The sequence below is a fragment of the Leuresthes tenuis genome, unplaced genomic scaffold, assembly GCF_036924035.1.
Source record: "Leuresthes tenuis unplaced genomic scaffold, fLeuTen1.0.hap1 SCAF_3, whole genome shotgun sequence".
Taxonomy (NCBI): Eukaryota; Metazoa; Chordata; class Actinopteri; order Atheriniformes; family Atherinopsidae; genus Leuresthes; species Leuresthes tenuis.
The window spans coordinates 11,079,381-11,098,256 of NW_027325357.1; the positions used below are offsets into that span (position 1 = coordinate 11,079,381).

General features: G+C 40.3%; 3 protein-coding genes across 3 annotated transcripts in view; 2 read left to right on the forward strand and 1 right to left on the reverse strand.

Moving 5' to 3' along the window:
• Window positions 1-780: 780 nt before the first annotated feature.
• tbc1d20 (TBC1 domain family, member 20) lies at window positions 781-8,199 on the forward strand. Its single transcript, XM_072381776.1, has 8 exons — window positions 781-1,195; window positions 1,395-1,580; window positions 1,811-1,891; window positions 2,917-3,103; window positions 3,247-3,348; window positions 3,945-4,086; window positions 4,627-4,805; window positions 6,010-8,199. Exons 1-8 carry the CDS (start codon window positions 1,144-1,146, stop codon window positions 6,272-6,274), a joined length of 1,194 nt encoding a protein of 397 aa, XP_072237877.1. The 5' UTR covers window positions 781-1,143; the 3' UTR covers window positions 6,275-8,199.
• Window positions 8,200-8,325: 126 nt separating this feature from the next.
• On the reverse strand, window positions 8,326-15,747 carry rbck1 (RanBP-type and C3HC4-type zinc finger containing 1). The gene is made up of 13 exons (XM_072381777.1): window positions 15,613-15,747; window positions 15,467-15,514; window positions 14,967-15,111; window positions 14,563-14,659; window positions 14,148-14,346; window positions 13,507-13,667; window positions 13,009-13,182; window positions 12,539-12,699; window positions 11,357-11,453; window positions 10,668-10,847; window positions 10,463-10,561; window positions 9,935-10,078; window positions 8,326-9,777 (listed from the first exon to the last, which is right to left on the reverse strand). Exons 2-13 carry the CDS (start codon window positions 15,504-15,506, stop codon window positions 9,697-9,699), a joined length of 1,578 nt encoding a protein of 525 aa, XP_072237878.1. The 5' UTR covers window positions 15,507-15,514; window positions 15,613-15,747; the 3' UTR covers window positions 8,326-9,696.
• Window positions 15,748-16,450: 703 nt separating this feature from the next.
• The window catches only part of necab3 (N-terminal EF-hand calcium binding protein 3), a 37,203-nt gene continuing 34,777 nt past the window's right edge, over window positions 16,451-18,876 (forward strand). Inside the window, exon 1 of the mRNA XM_072381778.1 lies at window positions 16,451-16,853. Within this exon, the coding sequence (XP_072237879.1) occupies window positions 16,464-16,853 (390 nt within the window). The 5' untranslated portion in view covers window positions 16,451-16,463. The remainder of the gene's footprint in view (window positions 16,854-18,876) is intronic.

Consider the following 18,876-nt stretch of genomic DNA (forward strand, 5'->3'; position numbering starts at 1 on the left):
CAGAAACCCATGGAACACATATTTACCATTCAGAACATTGGAGCTAACACTACCAAACCAAAAAATAAACCCTTGACACTTGTTCTTATCCTTCTTTTAGGCCCAGTCTAGTCACAAATCATGTGTTGAACTGGTGCAGGCTAACCTCAGACAGAGATCATGAATTAACTGTCAAAACATAATCCATAAACTCAGAGCATCTCTGTCAGTCCATATCTGTGCAAAGGCCAATGTTGAGAACTTATATAGGTGATGCTTCACAATAACAAGTTTTTTTTTTTGTTTTTCTTTTAATGACAGATTCACCTGTTTGCCCTTGGGAGCCTGCTGATGTTGCATACAACAAATAGGAACTTTTGTCAAGGTTGCCATGGCAAGAGCACCTGTTTTTACCTCTCCTGGGGGCGACAGAAGACACTGAAAAGCTGCATTTGCGCCTCACACAAATCCCAGCTTCTTGAGTGAGAACTCCAATTAAAAAAGGTTTTGTCCCAAGTAAGTTCAAAGTTCAAGAAAACATGCATATGATTTTTTGTTTTTCTGATGTCAAAACTGTGGAGACAGGAGCAAAAAGGAGTTCGAGTCCAAAAGCAAATGTAATAATAACAATAATAATAACAGCACTTAAAACAACGGAAACGTGATACTCAAGATTATGAATTCCAAATCAGCTTATACCCAGTTAATATTTATCTTATCATTAGGATTATTGGCAGTATTTGTAAACAGTCAGGGGTGTAACACTCCTCCCCTCCCATTACATTCACTCACGAGCCTACGTCATCATTGACTCTTAGCAAGGAAGCTAACGCGTTTTTATACTTGGTCTCTTCCGTCAATGTAAACACGTAGTCGTCTTTGTTGTCCTACCCGTGTTACTTTTAGGCATTTCAGTGGCCCGTGTAATGATGGCTATGTTGCAGGAAATGTCGTTTTTAGAAACACGGCGGTGTGGCGTCTGCTCTGTAACTAGCTAACACAATAGCTAACTAACTATCCGGCTGCGTTTGTATGAGACTGCCCTTGCTGATTAGAGCGTTAGCTAGCTTCCAGGTTGAAGCCTAAATTGGGGTTTGTCAAGCAAAAAAAAAAAGGATGGAAAGTCATAGTATTTAACAAGGAAACATAAAGAAGCGGAGAGAGATGGAGAGACCTAGACGTCATGGTGCTTCGTCGCCAGTGAATGGAAGGCAAGGTAACGGTAACCAAGTGTGTCATGTGAAGTGAGCCTAGTCTCGGCTGTCATGTTGTGGATACTTATGCAGTCCTCGTGTTGTTTTTTAGTGTAAATAAACCATGTCTAAATGTACCCTCTATACTGTTTGCTATGTGTCGCATAACGTGTAAGCTTAAAGTCAACACAAACAAATGAAAGACGCTCTTTCTTGCTTTAGCCCGGGACAGCAGACGAAAGAGGAAAATTGCGGACATCTCACAGGCCCTCAGTGCGAATCCTGTGGATGTAGCAACTCTGAGGAGGATGGCAATCAGTGAGGGAGGACTGCTGACCGATGAGATACGCTGTCAAGTCTGGCCCAGGCTCCTAAACGTACCTCCTCACCTCTTGGATCAGGAGCCCGGTAACATTTATGCCACTCATGCTTACTTTTGCAGATATCACGTGTGCAACGAAGAGGGTCTTTGTGGAGGGGAAATAACTTGCCAACTGTTTGTTGAATTAAAAAAAAGAATAAACTTTATTATTCCCCAGAATCAAAACGGTTATAAGTGATTAGTTGAGACCAATATTGACTGCAGAGTCAAAGTTCTTTCACATACATTTCTTTCTAATGGTAGTGTGCCTTTCCAGAAACAGTGGAGCGGGAAAACAATAAAGACTACAACCAGGTCCTGCTGGATGTCCAGCGTTCACTGAGAAGGTTTCCACCGGGTGAGTTGAACCCACGTCTGTCATAATACCTGCCATTAATCACTGCTTTATATATATACGCTGTACTTTACTGGGACAGCAGTGCGGTCCAGTTCAAAAGCTCTGTCATGAATTTTGCTTTCACCCCTCGCTGTTCAGGTTTACTTAACTTTTGAAAGACCAAAATTCTTTGTTTATGACTCAAGTTGGAGCAATGAGTGCTTTTGCCCTGCTCATGGGCCATGAAATTTTTCTGGCAGTCGGTTCCGCTCTCGGACAGAATTCCGCAATCATCCTTTGCGATTGCAGACATATTGTGTACTTCGTACAGCTGGAATCGTTGCCAAGCTGTTTCATAAGTATTCATTCTTTAGTTAAGATGTGTTGATGTAACACTGCACTCTAAGGAGTTGGGCTAACAGTGTTTTTCTGGCAGGGCGTAAAATGTCCCAATCGTGACCTGCGCAAATGCTAATCCCATTGTTCTCTGATCTGTGCCAGCTTGTAATCTTTGTCAGTGTTATTGTTTGTTTATGGTCACAATCACTTTAGTGTGCCATGCTGTAATTTTCAGTCAGTATTAAAGATATATAAACATAGGTGCTTGTATTTAGACTACCACAATGTTTGAACCAAATGGCTTTTATCCTTAAAACGTGGATGTGCATCATTAATTCATTAACATTATTTCTGACAGTTTTGACTTGTAGATGAATGCAGGGAATGTACCCATCCATTCCTATTGATTACTTAGTGACTTTATATACCCTGCAGAGACTTAATTTGAGGCAGACTTGTATTAGAATGACTTTTATTAAGTTTGAAAGAATAGGGTGCCTTTAGTTTGACTTGATTATTCTGCATTAAAAGCTGTTTCTCTGTGCTTAATCATACACAAGTCAGTGCTCGTAATATAGATCATAATGGGTTTGGAAAAGTTGGTTTTGCTGCACTTTTGATTGTTTGTATTCACTTGGACGCTGCAGGGCGTTTGCAAAGACTTCAAAAGCTAACAGCAGCAATTCATTGTTAATGGACGTGTTCAGGTATGCCAGACGAGCAGAGAGAAGGTCTTCAGGAAGAGCTAATTGACATCATCCTCAGAGTTCTGAAACGTAACTCGCAGCTGCATTATTACCAAGGATACCACGACATTGTTGTCACCTTCTTATTGGTCGTGGGAGAGCGCCTGGCAACTGCTCTCGTGGAGAAGCTCTCCACACATCACCTCAGGTACTTACTATTAATTAAAATAGATCTGCAGGTTCTTTATTTTACAATCCCCTCTCTTAGTTTTGCTTCTGTGCAGTGTGTCCTAGTGCTTCAAAAAGTGTCATGTATGTGTACAGATCTCTTTGTTTTGTCCTCTTTCACAGGGATTTCATGGATCCCACAATGGACAACACAAAACACATACTTAATTATCTAATGCCCATCATTGACAGGGTCAACCCAGAGGTGCATGACTTCATGCAGCAGTAAGACTCTGTTATTTTCTTACAGGCTTATCGAGTTTTTTTAGTTTTTTTCTATCTCCCACTTTATACTAAGATGAGATATGAATCTTTGTAAAAGATTGATTTGTCAGCCAATTTAATATGTTACGTTAAATCTAGGATTTCTGTGCTGGTATTTTCAGCAAAAAGGGGGGGATTTTTGTATTGGTCACATGGTTATCTTTGTTAACATCCTTTACTCTTGTGACACTGTTGTTTGTTATGTCTTTCAAGTGAAAAGAGAAAAAGCTAAAATTAACATTGAAAACTCAGCATTGTCAAATAGAAAGATGACTGCATTTTAAGTGAAGGTACTCAGTTGTCAGCACACTGATCCCATTATGACAGCTTAAGTTTCGACCGTAAACAACACGTCATTAAGTCCTTGACTTTGAGGGCTAACCCGACAGTCGGCCTTCACGTCAGAACTCATGATGCAACTCAAATGAATAGCTGTATGGCTTCGGATTGGTCTAAAACAGTCGGTTGTTATATATGCAATGTCTCAAGATGCACAATTAAAAAACATAGTGGTGTGTGCGAGTTGATCTCACTGTAAATCATCCACTGGTTCTTAGGGCAGAGGTGGGCACAGTCTTCGCTCTCAGCTGGCTAATTACTTGGTTTGGCCACGTGCTGTCAGACTTTCGCCACGTTGTGCGGTTGTATGACTTCTTCTTGGCCTGCCATCCATTGATGCCCATTTACTTTGCTGCTGTGGTGAGTTTCCTGTACTCATTATTCCTTTTATTCTGAGGTAATAGTTTAGAAAGTTGGACCAAAATAGAACTGCGTCCTTAAGGTTTGTGTAAAAACAAGACACAGTTTGGTCAGATTTAATGATTTCATAACCTCATCTGCAGTTAGAACAACACTTGAGAAGTTTGCGAACCTTAAAACTGTGCTTCAGACTCATTTTGAAGTACATTGACCTTCGTTATGCACATTCCCAGGCCTGAAATCTGAGTGTTACATCCCTCGACTGTAGGGGGAGCCAATGAGGGGAACAATTGTAAATTCTCCAGTGTTCATTTAAATGAGTGACATTTCAGTAATGATTTGAATGTGCTTCATGACACATGGCTAATCATTTGATGAACCCAAGAATGATAAGATCTCTCCAGCTGTGTCAAAGCTTTGTCTGATGAAGTTGATGAAGCCTTTACTAAAAATGACCCGGACACTTAGTGAGTGCTTTCCCCTGTCAGTGTGGCCTCTGAGAAATATGTCCGTACATGTTCATTGTAACTTTTGTTGCAGATTGTGCTGCACAGAGAGGAGGAGGTGTTGGAGTGTGAATGCGATATGGCCATGGTCCACCACCTGCTGTCTCAGATTCCTCAGGATCTGCCGTACGAGACACTCATCAGCCGAGCAGGGGACCTGTTTGTCCAGTTTCCTCCATCTGAAATGGCAAGAGAGGCTGCTGCTCATGAAAGGTACTTAAGTCCTTAGGGTTAGCACATGTGAGCACATTACCCTTATGGACTGTACCTGCTTCACTGTTGTCACCATCATTTCTCTGCCACTGCACATAGTACTGTATAACACTGTCCATTGTTCTGTGGTACTGTTTGGAAGTCTTGAGTCAGCCCTTTTATCAGCCCATTACTTTATGCATTGCCAGGGAAACGTGAAATAGATGCAGTGATTTTAGTTTATTTCATCATTTGTAAACATAAGTGGAAATGCACGAAACAAAGCAAAAACAGAGTTTCCACGATTCTAACTGGCTTTAAAAGGTGTAGGGTCACCTTAGTTTTTCAATAAAAGCTGGAACCCTCTTAGACGAGCTTTCTTGTAATTCCACAAAGTAGTCTTCAGGAATAGTTCTCCAGGCTTCTTGAAGGACATTCCAAAGCTCTTCTTTGGATGTTGGCTGCTTTTTGTTCTGTTCTCTGTCAAGATGACCCCCACACTGCTTCAATAATTTCGAGGTCCGGGCTCTGGGGAGGATTCAACTGAAGGTCCAGATGCATCTCTCAGGACCTGTCAGGTCTTTGCTGGATTATTTTTTTCTTACTTCTTAAGGACATCACTCTCAGATTCTGTTTATCCGCGTGTCCAATTTTTTTGGGGATACACTGCACTAAGATATGCCAATTTTTGAGCACTTTGGGAATCACCTCGTTGGTGTAAAAGTACTGTTGCATTCCTGTCAAACTGGTCATTTTATTGAGATGCAACTAAAAAAAATGGGAACAAATTATTTGTCTTCGTAGCACATTGCTTTTAACAGAGTGCCCTACAACACAATTTCCAATTGATTTTATTTTTTTTTTCATACCGTTCACTGCTTCTTCCCTTGAGTCAGGTGGCTTTTCAGCCCAAAAAGCCCATGGACTGGACTGATGCGTGAAAAAGCAGTCTATGCATAAAGGAAAACGTTGAAAAACCTTCAGAAAGCCTGAGAAACCCTGCTCAAGACCACTTTAGAAAGATTAGAACAAAGTCTGGCTCGTTGGAAGCAAAGTATAAAGAAATGAGGGATGGCTCTAGACTTTTACACAATACTGTTTAAAACACGTTTTAGTTTTTTTTTTCTGCTTCTCACCAACTGCAGTCACTTGCTGATCTTTCATTAACCCTTTCACTTTCTTTCTTTTTGGTCTCTCCATATGTTTGTTTCCTTTACCTCTTAAGCATGGCAGCATCTACCTTTAAGGACTTTGAACTTGCATCGACTCAACAGCGACCAGACTCAGTTCTTCGTCGCAGACGAAGACAGAAACAGGCCGCCATGGAGAGCTCAGCAGTGAGCCCAGTAGGGGCAGTTGCTCAACCTTCAACAGCACGGCGGTTTGTCAGATTGGCAGTGATGGGTCTGACGGTGGCTTTAGGAGCAGCAGCTCTTGCTGTGGTCAATACGGCTCTGGAGTGGGCCCCCAAACTGGACTTATTTCCTTGAACTGCCTTTAATCCCAACACTCCACCTTACCGGTCTTCGACTAAATCAAGATGGTCGGTCTGGTTCCAAGAACCCTTTGACCAGTTAAACCACAATTTGTGGAGTCTGTAACACTGGAACGTACTCGCTAAACTGAACATCTTAATGCTCCTCTTTTGTCATGAAAGATGTTTCAAAACGTCCTGCTCTTTATGGAGGCTGTGAGGCCTCAGCCTCTTTTGTGATTCCTGAAGCGTGTTCAACAATATAGAGGCTGGTGGTGCCCTCAAATGAAGAAGTTTTCTTGTTATAATGAAGAAACCGCTTCTACGGACTATTATTGATGGCATCATCATTAAAGTTTATTTATATTTCGTATTAAGATATCTGATATGGTGTTTTGCTCACAGAAATTTATGCTGAGAACCTGATCGACTCACTACACTTGAAACTGCTGCCAATTTAGAGAGCGTGAGAGAATATGTGTGTACGTGTGATTGCAATTCATATGTTATCTATTTTATACCAGGACTGAGACCAAATTGAGGATTCTTTGAATGCTCTCTTTGTAAAATGTTGTATTTTGTTATTTTCAAGGTATGCAAGTAATTCTACACACTAGAGTCGTCATTTTTCTTGTTTAAAGAGACAAAGGTAATTTTGTCCCTTTAAGAATTGGTGTTTTTAAAATAAGGATGTTCTCTTTGGATAGAAGATGCATACACATTGGTTTTGGTTCATGTTGGGGGCCAACTGAACTTTTCTGTTATTAGGGAGTCATATTTAATTGGTGATACTAAAGTAAATGTATTTTAGCCTACTTGAGTGTTACTTTTTGTACCTCAGAAGTTAAATCTGGAGATAAACCCACAGTGTTAGAATACAGCTTTCACAATCAAGGAAATAAACAGTCTAACATATCGCTATGGGTTCACAAGAATGTTCTAAATACCTAAACATATGGTTACACAACTTTGCAAATGTGTTCATGTGCCATGCCCCCAAATGACTAATGTATGTTTTCTGTGGCACTTTATCTGGAGTGCACTATCAATATTGCTATGGTTCATTAACATACTCATTCACATAATGCCTGGTAACTGAAACTGCTAGATGTAGGATAAATAGATGTAAAATCATAGTCAAGTTAGAAGAGTGAGGGACCCAGTTTGCACTGAATGCATTAGTTTTACAAAATCTCTGAGTTCGGCTGGTGCTTTGCTCACTTCTGTTGGAAGGGTGTTCCTCCCTGAGAGAAGCATCTGAACCTTCTGATGACTGCTGCTCGGTTCTAAGCATAACTTAAGTTTTATTTGAACATATGCTACGGTGTAAGCTGAATTGTGTCGAGTATAGAATGAGCAGCATTTGCAGTCCTGTCGCAGTTCAGGCTGGTGATCATTCAGTCGTATATTTAAGTGTGGGATTCCATAAGTTTCAGTGGCTTGGCACTCACCTGAATACCCTTAACAGTAAATACAGCGCAATTATCTTGTTAGAAGATGGTGAACTGAACTTTTCTTGGATCTTTTTGATGTATTTTGCTTTACATATATCTTCACAGTTATGGTCCCTGAGTTGCAGGTCACCTGCAGTTGATAGCAATAAGTAGTCGACAAACAACTTTGCACTTCAGTTAGTCACCACAGTGATGTGGAGAGATGTTTCAACTATAATCAGAGCAAAACATTAGTAAATCACAGCTTCAGCTGATGAAGGCTAATCAAAATGAAGGTTACCTGGCACCAAGAACAGTCTTAGGTACCTGAGAGCACAGCTGTTCACCACTAGTATAATGCGTCACACATCTGCACTTACTGGTATCCATGTATCACCATTGCACTAAATGATTTATCTGCCTTTTTATGTTTATTTTGTTTCAATGAAACTCATACTAATGTTAAGTTGTACAATGCAATGCTAATAAACTAGAGTGATATTGTTTATTCTATTTGTCTGGACTCCATATTCAGTACATATATATTATATTCTGTAATATACATATTATTATTCTGTTTTATATTTTATTATACTTTGGCACCTCTCATGTTGAGCTTTAAGAGTTTGATTCAGGTGCCCACTGTCAGCGTCAGCCTCTGTCAGACCACTTTATTGAGCTTCATAGTACATTTTATTGTGGCATAATCCCAGCATGCTCTGCTAGTAGCCATATTGTTAAAATTAAAGTACATCACTTGCATTGTTTCCATATGGTTAGGAAAAAAAATCTACAATACAATTAGGACATAGGTTAACTCAAAACCTAACAAAGCTTTTTTTTAACTGGACAGAGGGATTAGTATGGCGTAGTTAAGCTGTGAGGTGCACTAAAACTGACCCTAATCTTTAACTATAATAGCTCTGATTCCATATTCCAAAACCAATTTTCTAAATAATGACACGCGAGCTTCTGTAAGCTGTTCTGTAAGCTTTATCGATACAGAACACAATGTTTTTGTTGTAATACATATCCACAGTTCTTGAAGCATAGACACATAAAACACAGAGATAGAGAACTGATTAAAATATATCACCATTTGTCCACTGAGCTGCTATACTTTAAGGTAGGTTAGTGCGTAAAAGCAGCCTGGTTGCACTATGAAAACGTTCATACGTTGTAAACACTTCAAAATGGCATCCTTCGCCACAGTCTGATCAGTAGACAGTCGAAAGATTTAATTGCTTAACCCTTCAATAACCAAATCAATAATAGTAGTAACAAATCAATCACAAACATAAACTGGTTACAACTTCAAAAAACCTTCAGCTCAGCTAGGTGTGGAAAACAGAATCATTTTGGCTCGTGTAATTGTTACACTCAATCATTTGTCCTGATGGTTTATCGAATAAAGGGTGGGACAGGTTGAAAAGTGATAAATCATTAATAAATCAAAATGACTGTTAGCTGTTAATTAGTTGTAGCCAAACACTGAAGTTGCTTGGAAAAAAAGAGACAATTGAATTGACTATACAGGCAAATGAGCCTCTTCTTGCATTTCCGTGTAGAACTTTTACAAATATTACTTTGAGTTGCTTGCCCTGAGCAAAGTATGAGTCAACATACCATCACACTGAATTAAGTTCAAAAAGGTAGCAAAAGGTCAGAATGTTACAATGCATTAATGTAAAAAAAAAAAAAAAAAAAAGTATCAATATTATGGTAAAAGTCCCTGTAAAGCTATTATTTTCGCTTATAGTTAATATCTGTAGACGGTGTGGAAGATAAAGCCGAAGGCTTGTTCTGTGTCAGTATTTCCATGAATCTGTTGTCAAAGAAGAAATATACCTGAGCAGCATGACTACTACAGAGTCCTATCCCCATACTGCTATTGATATCAAAAGACTTAATGCAACCAGTGTTGAGGCAAAGTGTTAAGCATCAGGTGTGGCCTGAACTTCTCCAGATAGTGCCACATCCATATGTGTTTATTAGTGTGCTTGGCTCAGTGGCAGTTTTGGCAGTTAGGGTGACAAGGCGCATTATTGACTCTACATCTGCAACCACCGGATGTGTCGCCACTGCCCTGTAAGAAAATGTGTATATATATAAAAAAAGAAAAAGATAGTTAGTTGCATAGCTCAAACACATAATATAGAGTACAGTAACTTTCTTAAACACTGAGCCCACATCAACACATGGAGAAAATGTGGCTCAATGTAAATGATTGCATCTGTATTTACATTTGGTCCCCATCGAGCTTGTTTGGTGACCCAACAGATTTCTGTCCTGCACATCAAACAGCAGATCCAATCGCAGCCATCTTTTTTCTGGACGATGATGTCACACCGTGGGCATTTCATGGCTTCTCCATTCTGCAGCAAGCTCTGTGGTAAAATACAGGGAGACGGAAAGAAACGTTAGGTTGCCATGTGTGTAAAAATAAAATATGAATAGCAGTTTAAGTAATTCCAAGATGCCTGACGTGGTATTTTCAAAAGCCTAAAAATACTAATATATTCAAAAGTTACATACTCCCCATTCTACGCCTGACAAAAAACAAAGGCCCAAATCAAAGTAAAGTGATCAATTCATGGAACAAATCAAACCTGAGGTGTTACTGAATTATAGGAGAAAAAATTAAGGAGGAAAAGAAAAGTTGTGGCTGTTCTCAAAGCGTTTCTTATCCATGCTGAGAGTTCATTTTTGTTGTCATTACAGGTAGATTTTGACTGCCCCGGTTATCAAGCTGAACTTTAAGTCTGACCTACCTCCAGCATCTGCTTAGTTTGCTGAGCTGCTTGGTCATTCTCTGCTCGGATACGCAGGTCATCTTGATAGTCCTTACAATTCATGCCCTTATGGATGGCCTGAAAACAATAATAACATTCTTTGTGTGCGATTCTTCTACTATTACTACAAAAACTACATTAAAACTACACTGCCTTCTTCAGTTAATGTATGTGATCAAGCTACCCGACAGAGAATGCAGTTGATTTCATCGCAGAGGTCGCAGTGGAACTCATTGACTTCATCCTCATAGATGCACCACCCTCGACAGTTAGGAGTCTGACAATGGAAGCTGTGCTCCGAGCGGCTCTCAGCAATGCTCAGGCGCAGCTCCAAAAAACGCTGGTGCTCCTCTTCTGTGAGCAGCTGCACTCGGTATGAAAGCAAAGAAACAGAGGAGGAGCAAAAGGTTACACACAAAGGCCTGTCACCTTCATAGGCCGAGGAAAAAAATTACTGGACACTTTTCGGGGGTGTTGGGTGGCTTTAAACATAAAGCACTGACAACGGAGTAAATGTCGAAAGCCCTTTGTGCTGCACACTGATGAACCAAAGAAACCTGACCACCCCGGCTTACATATAATCTGTCCTTTACATGCTGCCTAATGTTTCACATCTCACAGTCAGCTTTAAAAAGAAATGGGGTTATTGTATTTTTCTACTCATCTGAACAACCAATCCAGGCATATATGACTGGAAAATATATCACATAAGGCATACAAAAGCTAATGTGCTAAATCTAAATCTAATTCTGGCTGCAATCATAACATTTAATTCGTCTATTTGATCAAATGTTTCTCAGTACCTTCTACATTGTGGCTTTTGGACCATGCAGTCTTGTGTTAACGTTTTTTTTTCTCATGGCTTCCACTCACCTCTTTGATCTCTCGGTCCAGTAGCTTGCTGTCACAATTGTCCGGACAACACACCTCAGCATCTTGACTGTTCACTATTGTGCCTTTTAGACACTCCCTGGACATGGACAAACACACATATAAAATATAAATACCGTATTTTGCGCACTAGAAGGCTCACATGATTATAAAGCGCACCCTCAATTCAGTCCATTTCTGTACTTCACCATTACATAAGGCGCACCTGATTGTAAGGCGTACGTATTACCTAATGTTCTCTGATTGGTTTATCGCTGCCAGCACACGTAGTGTTTGTATTACGTCCCTGTGTCAGCGGGAAATGGTCCGACGGTCAAGGACAACATCGTCGGTCGTTTTTTACACTTATAAACTTATAAACTGCACATGGGTCTGCATCACCCATCTCAGACTGAAGAACAGATTCACTGGGACATGGGCAAAAGCATTAATGATGACACGATTCAATCGCTAAGTACGAGCTCGATACAATCTTCGCCCCATTCAGGGGCAGATTTTGGATTATATGGCGCACAACCATTTTTTGTGAAAATTTAAAGCTTTTAGGTGCGCCTTATGGTGCAGAAAATATGGTACATAAAGTATACGCCACTGCACATTCACAGCAACGTTGAGAAAAAAAGTTCCCACAAATAGAGGTGACAGAATCACACAAATGACACAAAGTTTACATTTTGTGGTCTTTTTGATAATTATAATAGAAAATGAATAAAATAAAATAATGATAATAAATAAAGTCAGTCCCTACATTAATGCATCTTCAAATCCATAAAATAAGGGATTCCAGATTAAGTTCCAGTGATCCCAACCTCCCCAGGAGAGACAGATGGGCTTATTTAAACCTCGTACATCAAGTTCTGGTGTCTTTTTTGCCTTTAAATTCTGTAAGTCTTCTGCTTGTAAGTCCTAACTGCTGTTGTGGCAAAGCACACTGGCAAGCAGTTATTCGAAAACCCAGACCAAATTATTCACAAGTGGCATCACTATCTCCTGACGCCAAAGGTGTGCTTCCAACAAAAGAGCATTACTTCTATTGAGTATTCTTTTTTAAATATGTTTTTGAAAAAGAAACTATTTTTCTTTTGTCATTGTTCAGATATTGCTGCCCTTCTATGTTCACATCCTATGACAAAGAGGTGTATACAGAGGTGTTTCCTATCAAACCTGCAGAAGGTGTGCAGACATTCTCTGAGCACGATGCCTTCTCCTGGAAGCAGAGGAGAGAAGCAAATGGGGCAATCTGTCTCCGTGGTGTTGGGGATAAGGTTCCGTTCTTCTGTTTCCAACAAGCGCAAATAGTTCTGCTCCCGTTCCTCCTGTCGAGCCTTCATCACAGAATAAGAGAGAGTTACATGCATAGCACAGAGATTCAGAGATGAATTAAGATAATTATGCAGTTCTTTTCAAGAAACTAAAAAGGGAAACAGCTGAGATGTGTTGTAGCCTTTTTTTTCCCCCAGTAGTGTCCATCTAAATCCCTGAGAATATATTTCATAATTGTTTTATCATCTGATGAATAGTTATATAAGCTAATCATAGAATATTTTATATTTATATATTTCAGTTAGTTATGGGGAAATTTGATATGTGGCTAAAAAAAAGTTTTCCCAAATCCTGCTTGACAGCGCTGTCACCTGTTCATACTGCAAAATGGCCATCTGTTCCCGTCGTAGCCGTAGAACTTCCTCCTGATCTGGCTGGTAGATTTCCGGCACCTTATAATCCTCTGGTCTCTCCCCTCCACATATCTCACAGCCAGGACGTGTTGGCTTGTTCACATACGTGCACATCTTACAGACCCAGCCCAACTACACACGGAAACACAGACGTACAAGCTGTACTGATGTTGTCCTCGGCATGCAAAACTGTACGGCATTTTACTGAGCGTGGGTTTTCAAGGTCAGGTCAAATTCATACATACTTGTCTGATGTGAATGTAAGCAGATGAAGATAACTAACATTTGGTCGTTGCAAAGGAACATAATGTGGGCTCTTTACTCTATTCATTATAAGCAAATAGGGGAGCACTCTAATGCCAGGTGTAAACTAAAGTACCAAAAATACCACATCATACAAAACACTTGTTAATGCCAGGAGTTAACAGGGTCGTAAATGTCTGTCTGTGTTCTAACCTGAGGCTTAGGAGGAACAGTGGGCTTAGTAGCGTTGGGGTCTCTAGGAGGAAGAGGTGGAGGAGCGTCTTCGGTTTCTGGTGGAGGAGCGGTTTTGTCACCACCACTTCCCCTGGCTCCTCTGGAACAAAGCTGTACAGACTGGATTGACTCCATAATATCTAGAAATGGACACAAATCAATAAATCTTCAATGCGAACAGTGACCAGTTAAATTTACTGGCAATCAAAGCAGGTGATAAGCAATCTATGACTCCTTTTTAAATCACAATACTGTATATCTTTCTGAACAAACTTAGAATCAAATAGCAAACATTCTCAAATAAAAAAGAAATGTATAATGATTAGATTGTTTCTTTGGTTTAAGAATATTAAATATGCTGTGCTTGGGTAGATTTACATTTCATGTTTGGCCTGCTGTGTGTTAATTGTCATAACTACATGAATCATATGTTTGAGAAAGCATGCATCCACATTATTTAAAACAGGTCCTTCATTACTTTGATTTTTGGTTGTTTTGTCAATATTGTTGGGGGGGGGGAATAACAACTGATTTACTGACACATTAATTAGATGTCACACTGCAACATGCCCAACTCCTCCTGGGACATCGGTTTGTGTGTATTTATGTAGGTTACTGACCTTCCAGAAGTTGCTGCTGCTGGTCCAGCTTCTGTTGATGCCGTGTGAGATGAGCAGCATGGGCAGAGAGGATGAACAGGAAAGCTTGGTCCTCGCTCTTATGGATACCGTGGCCGTATAACGTGTCCTGGTCTTGAGCTAGCCGCTTGCCAATCACCCAGCGCTGTAGTGATGGGTGAAACCCGAAGTCATGGCTGACCTGTGAATGTGAGATGGAAACGAGAAACTTGAAAACACAGACACAAAGTTGTTAACGAGCACATTCTGAAGTCAATTACAGCACAGAAAATAACACAGAAAACAGCCAATAAACAGGAAAAGTTCACATATAAATAGATTACAGCTAGGCTGCACCTGGCAAGATTTGATCAAAACAATAAAAGGGCTTCAGCTTCATCTGATGTCATATCAGCACCTTGTCTTTAAGTTGTGCAATTGTCATGCCAGAAGAAACCACTACAGTCACAGGTATGTAGGTATCTGACTGAGCATCCTCCACTCCAACCCTCAACCTATAGAACAGAATATAATATAATATGAGTCATAGCTTATTTTTACTTGTACATTGAAGAATAATCATTAAAATGTTCACCCACCACCATACATGTATATCACCAGCAAGCTTTTGTTTTCCGTTTCTTGTTACCAAACGTGACTATAATTCTTGTTTAATAATCCATCAGATAATCCCAAATGAAAAGGCTTCAGATAAGCATGGTCTACACAATGAACAAAGCCTACAGGTTCCAGATTTGGAAACATTTGATTAAAATATGGAAGTCGAACAAATACCCATGCTTATGCTCAATCATTTCCCACCTAATGGTGTCCTGCGGGTAGACCTGGCTGTTGATGCTGACTGACACTGGAACAGAGAGTTCGGACAGCCTTTTGCACACTTTAACAGCCTCTTCAGAGTCCCCGCAGCTGAGGGCCTCACTCAGAGACAGGGCAAGTTCCTCTGCTGCAAAAGAAAAGTTCAAATCCTCACGTGACTTATCAGAACGCTTAGTTCTCTGAAATAATAGTTGGTACCATTTTATGTGGAGCACAGTATACAACTTTCTCTCATTTCCCCCTTCAAAAACACAGTTCAACTGTAAGAAAAAAGAAAAAAGAAAGCGAGGGCTTTAACCTGGCAGGACCTGTGAAAACAAGTTGTTTATGACAAATCAGCCCCACTTTCACAATCCCAGGCGAAATAAATCGATAATAAGCACAGACAAAACTCCTCACTGGGCCTGCAATGATAAAGAGTAAGACTTTAAGTTAAGGTAAGAACGCTCAAAACAAAATCGAAACCGAGTTGAGTAGCTCACCCTCTTTCAAATTAACTTTCGGTGTAACTTCAGAGGCCATGATTCCACCTGAAACGACAGGTAAACCAAATTGTATTGCGAAAACGTTCCAAGAGTCCTAAAACACAGCTGTAAACATCAATAATAACCATATTCTCATATCCAACCTCTTCTTTCTGTGTTGTTGTAGTTCAGACCGCATCCAAAAGAAAACAAGCCTCCGCTCAACTTGGGTAATAACGACAGTTTCTGAGCCAAGAATAAGAGGCCGTACGTGGGTTGTTTCCCTTATTCGGCTGCTGTGACGATCACTCGCTTTTTCTGGCACTGACAGGTAAGAAAGGAAAGTGAAACCGACTCAAGTTCAGGAAGAGAAAAATTTAAAGGATCGCTGTGGAGTTTTTCAGCCCCGCCCCTAGTCTCACCTTTCTCTTAAGAATTCCCACTTTTTGCGTATTCATCTAAAATTCAAAGTGAGAATCAGCAAAGACATAAATAGACACTGGAATTTAATCCAATTCAAAACTGATCCACGATATATATTTATATACGTATGTATTTTTAAGAAACCCAGCGCAATGACTCCAAACATCCAGCAGATGACAGCATCTGTCAAAAGTTGGCCTCGTTGAGTTGCTCAACTTTTGACTATCACGTCAATATGTTAATGATAATTAGACAACTTTATTTCTCCTTAATTTTAAGATGGCTGTATGTTCTTCCTCTAAACAATGAGATGCACCACAAAAGCGAATAAATGACACTTTTGTTGGTCTCATAAACTGGCTATATGATGCTGAATTGCAGCTGAATGGAGAGAAAGTGGACAAAGAGGCCATACGCTTATGTTTGAAGTTACCTTCAAACATATGAACTTTTCTTTTTTTTAAAGAAAGTCCATTAAAACGTCAACAAACAGACAGAAATTCCTCAAGGGCTTCTTCTTGGTTTGTCGCATCTTTATAGTGTGTCAGAGTTTAGACATCATCACTCCCATAGAACTGACATACTGCGGTTAATGCATAACTCCAATAAACTGTTAAAAGTCGGGTTCATAGGTCTTCCTTCTCAAGTTAACGACGAACCAATCACAGCGGCTCCAGCAGGAGGAGCTGGCGGCTATGTTCAGCAGCACACCACAAAGTTGCGGAGCATCCCTGATTCCCCGCCTGCCTCCTGCCTTCACTTGACATCTCTCACACCTGCAGCAAACTGCCTCCGTCCTACAGCATCACCTCCACTTCTCTCCAGCCTCTGCCGAAGTGTTTGTCGACGCGTTCTAAAAATGCTGGCTTGCACAGAGATGATCACCATGTGCCTGCAGTCGGCCAAACAGAAGCACCTTCGGGCTCAGCAGCAACAACAGCTGCTGCACAGCACCGGACAAGGGCTTACTATCTTTCATGATGTAAGTGGATCGGCTCTCTTACTCATACATCACCGTGTAAAGTGCTATTCGTTGCACCGTTTAGTAGTTATTTTGCTATTCTTGTTAGTCCGGTAGGGACCTCAGCATCTTTCCATAAATCCAACATTCAATACTGGATCTAAGAAAAAGAATTATGGAAGCTCCACAGTTCACTCACACTATTTAGCTTGTTGATTTTTCTAATAGCCTGCTTTCTTAAAAATTTCATGAGTGAAAGCAGCAGGGATTTAATCAGATGTCCCCGTGCGTGTGCGCGTGCACGCGAGAGGAAAGTAGGAAGAGCTGCAGCTGCTGCCTCTGCATGATAAATTAATCTCTCAGTCGGACAGGTTTTGGGGCTGCTGGGGGTTCTCCTCATTTGTTACACATAGAAGGTATCTGCACACTGCACACACGCACAAATGGCCACTGTTTTATAAAGATAATAAAGGTAACGGCTCGAACTTCGTCACTGAAGGCTGGTGTTACATGTTTTATGCCAAATGAAAGAAGAGGCAAACATGCACACTCAGACACACTAACCTGAAATGGAGTTTGAACAAATAACACCTGCCAAATTAACCTGCAACGCTGCCATAGAAACAATCCATCTTGTTTTTGAGATTAGCAGGCCAGTGATGTTTCCAGATCTGAGCGCTCACCAACTGGCAGCTTTGTGTCTAGACTGTCACTAACGCAGCGCCCAGAGAGCCTTTAACAAACGAGAACATTACTTTTGCAGAAATGCCCGTCCCTAATGGGGTTTACGACATCAAGTTGTCTCAATCCTCTGCGCTGGGTTTTTTCGTTGATAGGGTGCAAACACACAATCTGCTTGATGTGTCCCTGCTCAAAAAAAACCACAATGCTTGAATTGTCTGAAAATAGCCTGAGCAGAAGATAATGGTGTCTAGAAATTCTAAATGCTCTCTTTTGGTGAGACAGGGGCATTCTGGCTTGGTTTTGATTGCCATGTTTCTTTGATCAGTCAGTCTTATATATTCATACATCACATTCCAATTGTCTTTGGTGAAGGGGAACAATGTGCTGAGACTGGAAAAATTCAGTTAAATTATTTTGTTGAGATAGCTGGCAGAGTTTGACAAAGACCAAATAATGTCACACTTTTCGGTCATGAAACATGCCTAAAAAAGGGACATTGTGTGTTCTGGAGTTGTAAAGGAAATCAGCGATGATTGAGAAATGATTAAATAAGGCTTTATCAGTGCAGCGGTACACACTGATTTTAATCAGAAATAAACAAACCCAAAGTGTTAAAGTTACTGAATGAAACAGAAAACAATTTCAAGTACCATACAAAAAAAAATAACTTTATGCATAAAACTTGTATAACATAAAACATATTTCTCAAATTACTGAGATAAGTGCATCTAGATAGTGAGTCCTTAAATTATAGCAACTCAGAGATCATGCAGTGCTTCAAAAATGCCTTACTTGTAGGCCGGGAACAATTCTTTTAATCATTGCCGTTTCATCATTTATATTGTGGGCTGATTTATTTAATGCCTTTGTTTAATGCGTCTAAGGGTTCCTCCCTAAGGTTATTTTGATTACCACCACTTTCCATTTTGTCACTCGCATTTCCAGCCTTCCCCTTCTCGTGTTCAACTCTTGGTGAATTTTCTAGGGAACTTAAAAAGAACTCGTCAAAATGTGATGTCTTAAACTGATTTCCTTGTTCTCAAAGCCTTGCATTAAGTAGCATGACAACAGAGCCTGAGATAAGCCACTATCTTAATTCCTTGCCACCATGACATCAGACCGGCAGCGCTCTAGGAGGCTGGTCTGACCTTTTCCTAGATTGCTGTAAATGATGCATTATCGTCTCCTGACACTGGAGAGCCCAAAGACACAGCCAAACAACAAACAAGTTTAATGCTACCTGCTCTCCATTGAATTGAAAAGAAGGGAGGAATGCTGGTCAAGTCTGATACGATACCAACAGGAGAATAGAACAGTCTGCTGACTGAAAGAGAAAAGAGGATATACCAGACAGGACAAG

Coding starts and splice junctions, on each gene's coding strand:
- tbc1d20 (XM_072381776.1), top strand. CDS start 1,144: ATGGAGAGACCTAGACGTCATGGTGCTTCGTCGCCAGTGAATGGAAGG. Junction 1,196..1,394: donor GCCAGTGAATGGAAGGCAAG/GTAACGGTAACC, acceptor TTCTTGCTTTAG/CCCGGGACAGCAGACGAAAG. Junction 4,806..6,009: donor GAGGCTGCTGCTCATGAAAG/GTACTTAAGTCC, acceptor TTACCTCTTAAG/CATGGCAGCATCTACCTTTA.
- rbck1 (XM_072381777.1), bottom strand. CDS start 15,506: ATGGCCTCTGAAGTTACACCGAAAGTTAATTTGAAAGAGG. Junction 12,700..13,008: donor CCATTTTGCAGTATGAACAG/GTGACAGCGCTG, acceptor TCTGTGATGAAG/GCTCGACAGGAGGAACGGGA. Junction 10,848..11,356: donor TGGACCGAGAGATCAAAGAG/GTGAGTGGAAGC, acceptor TACCGAGTGCAG/CTGCTCACAGAAGAGGAGCA.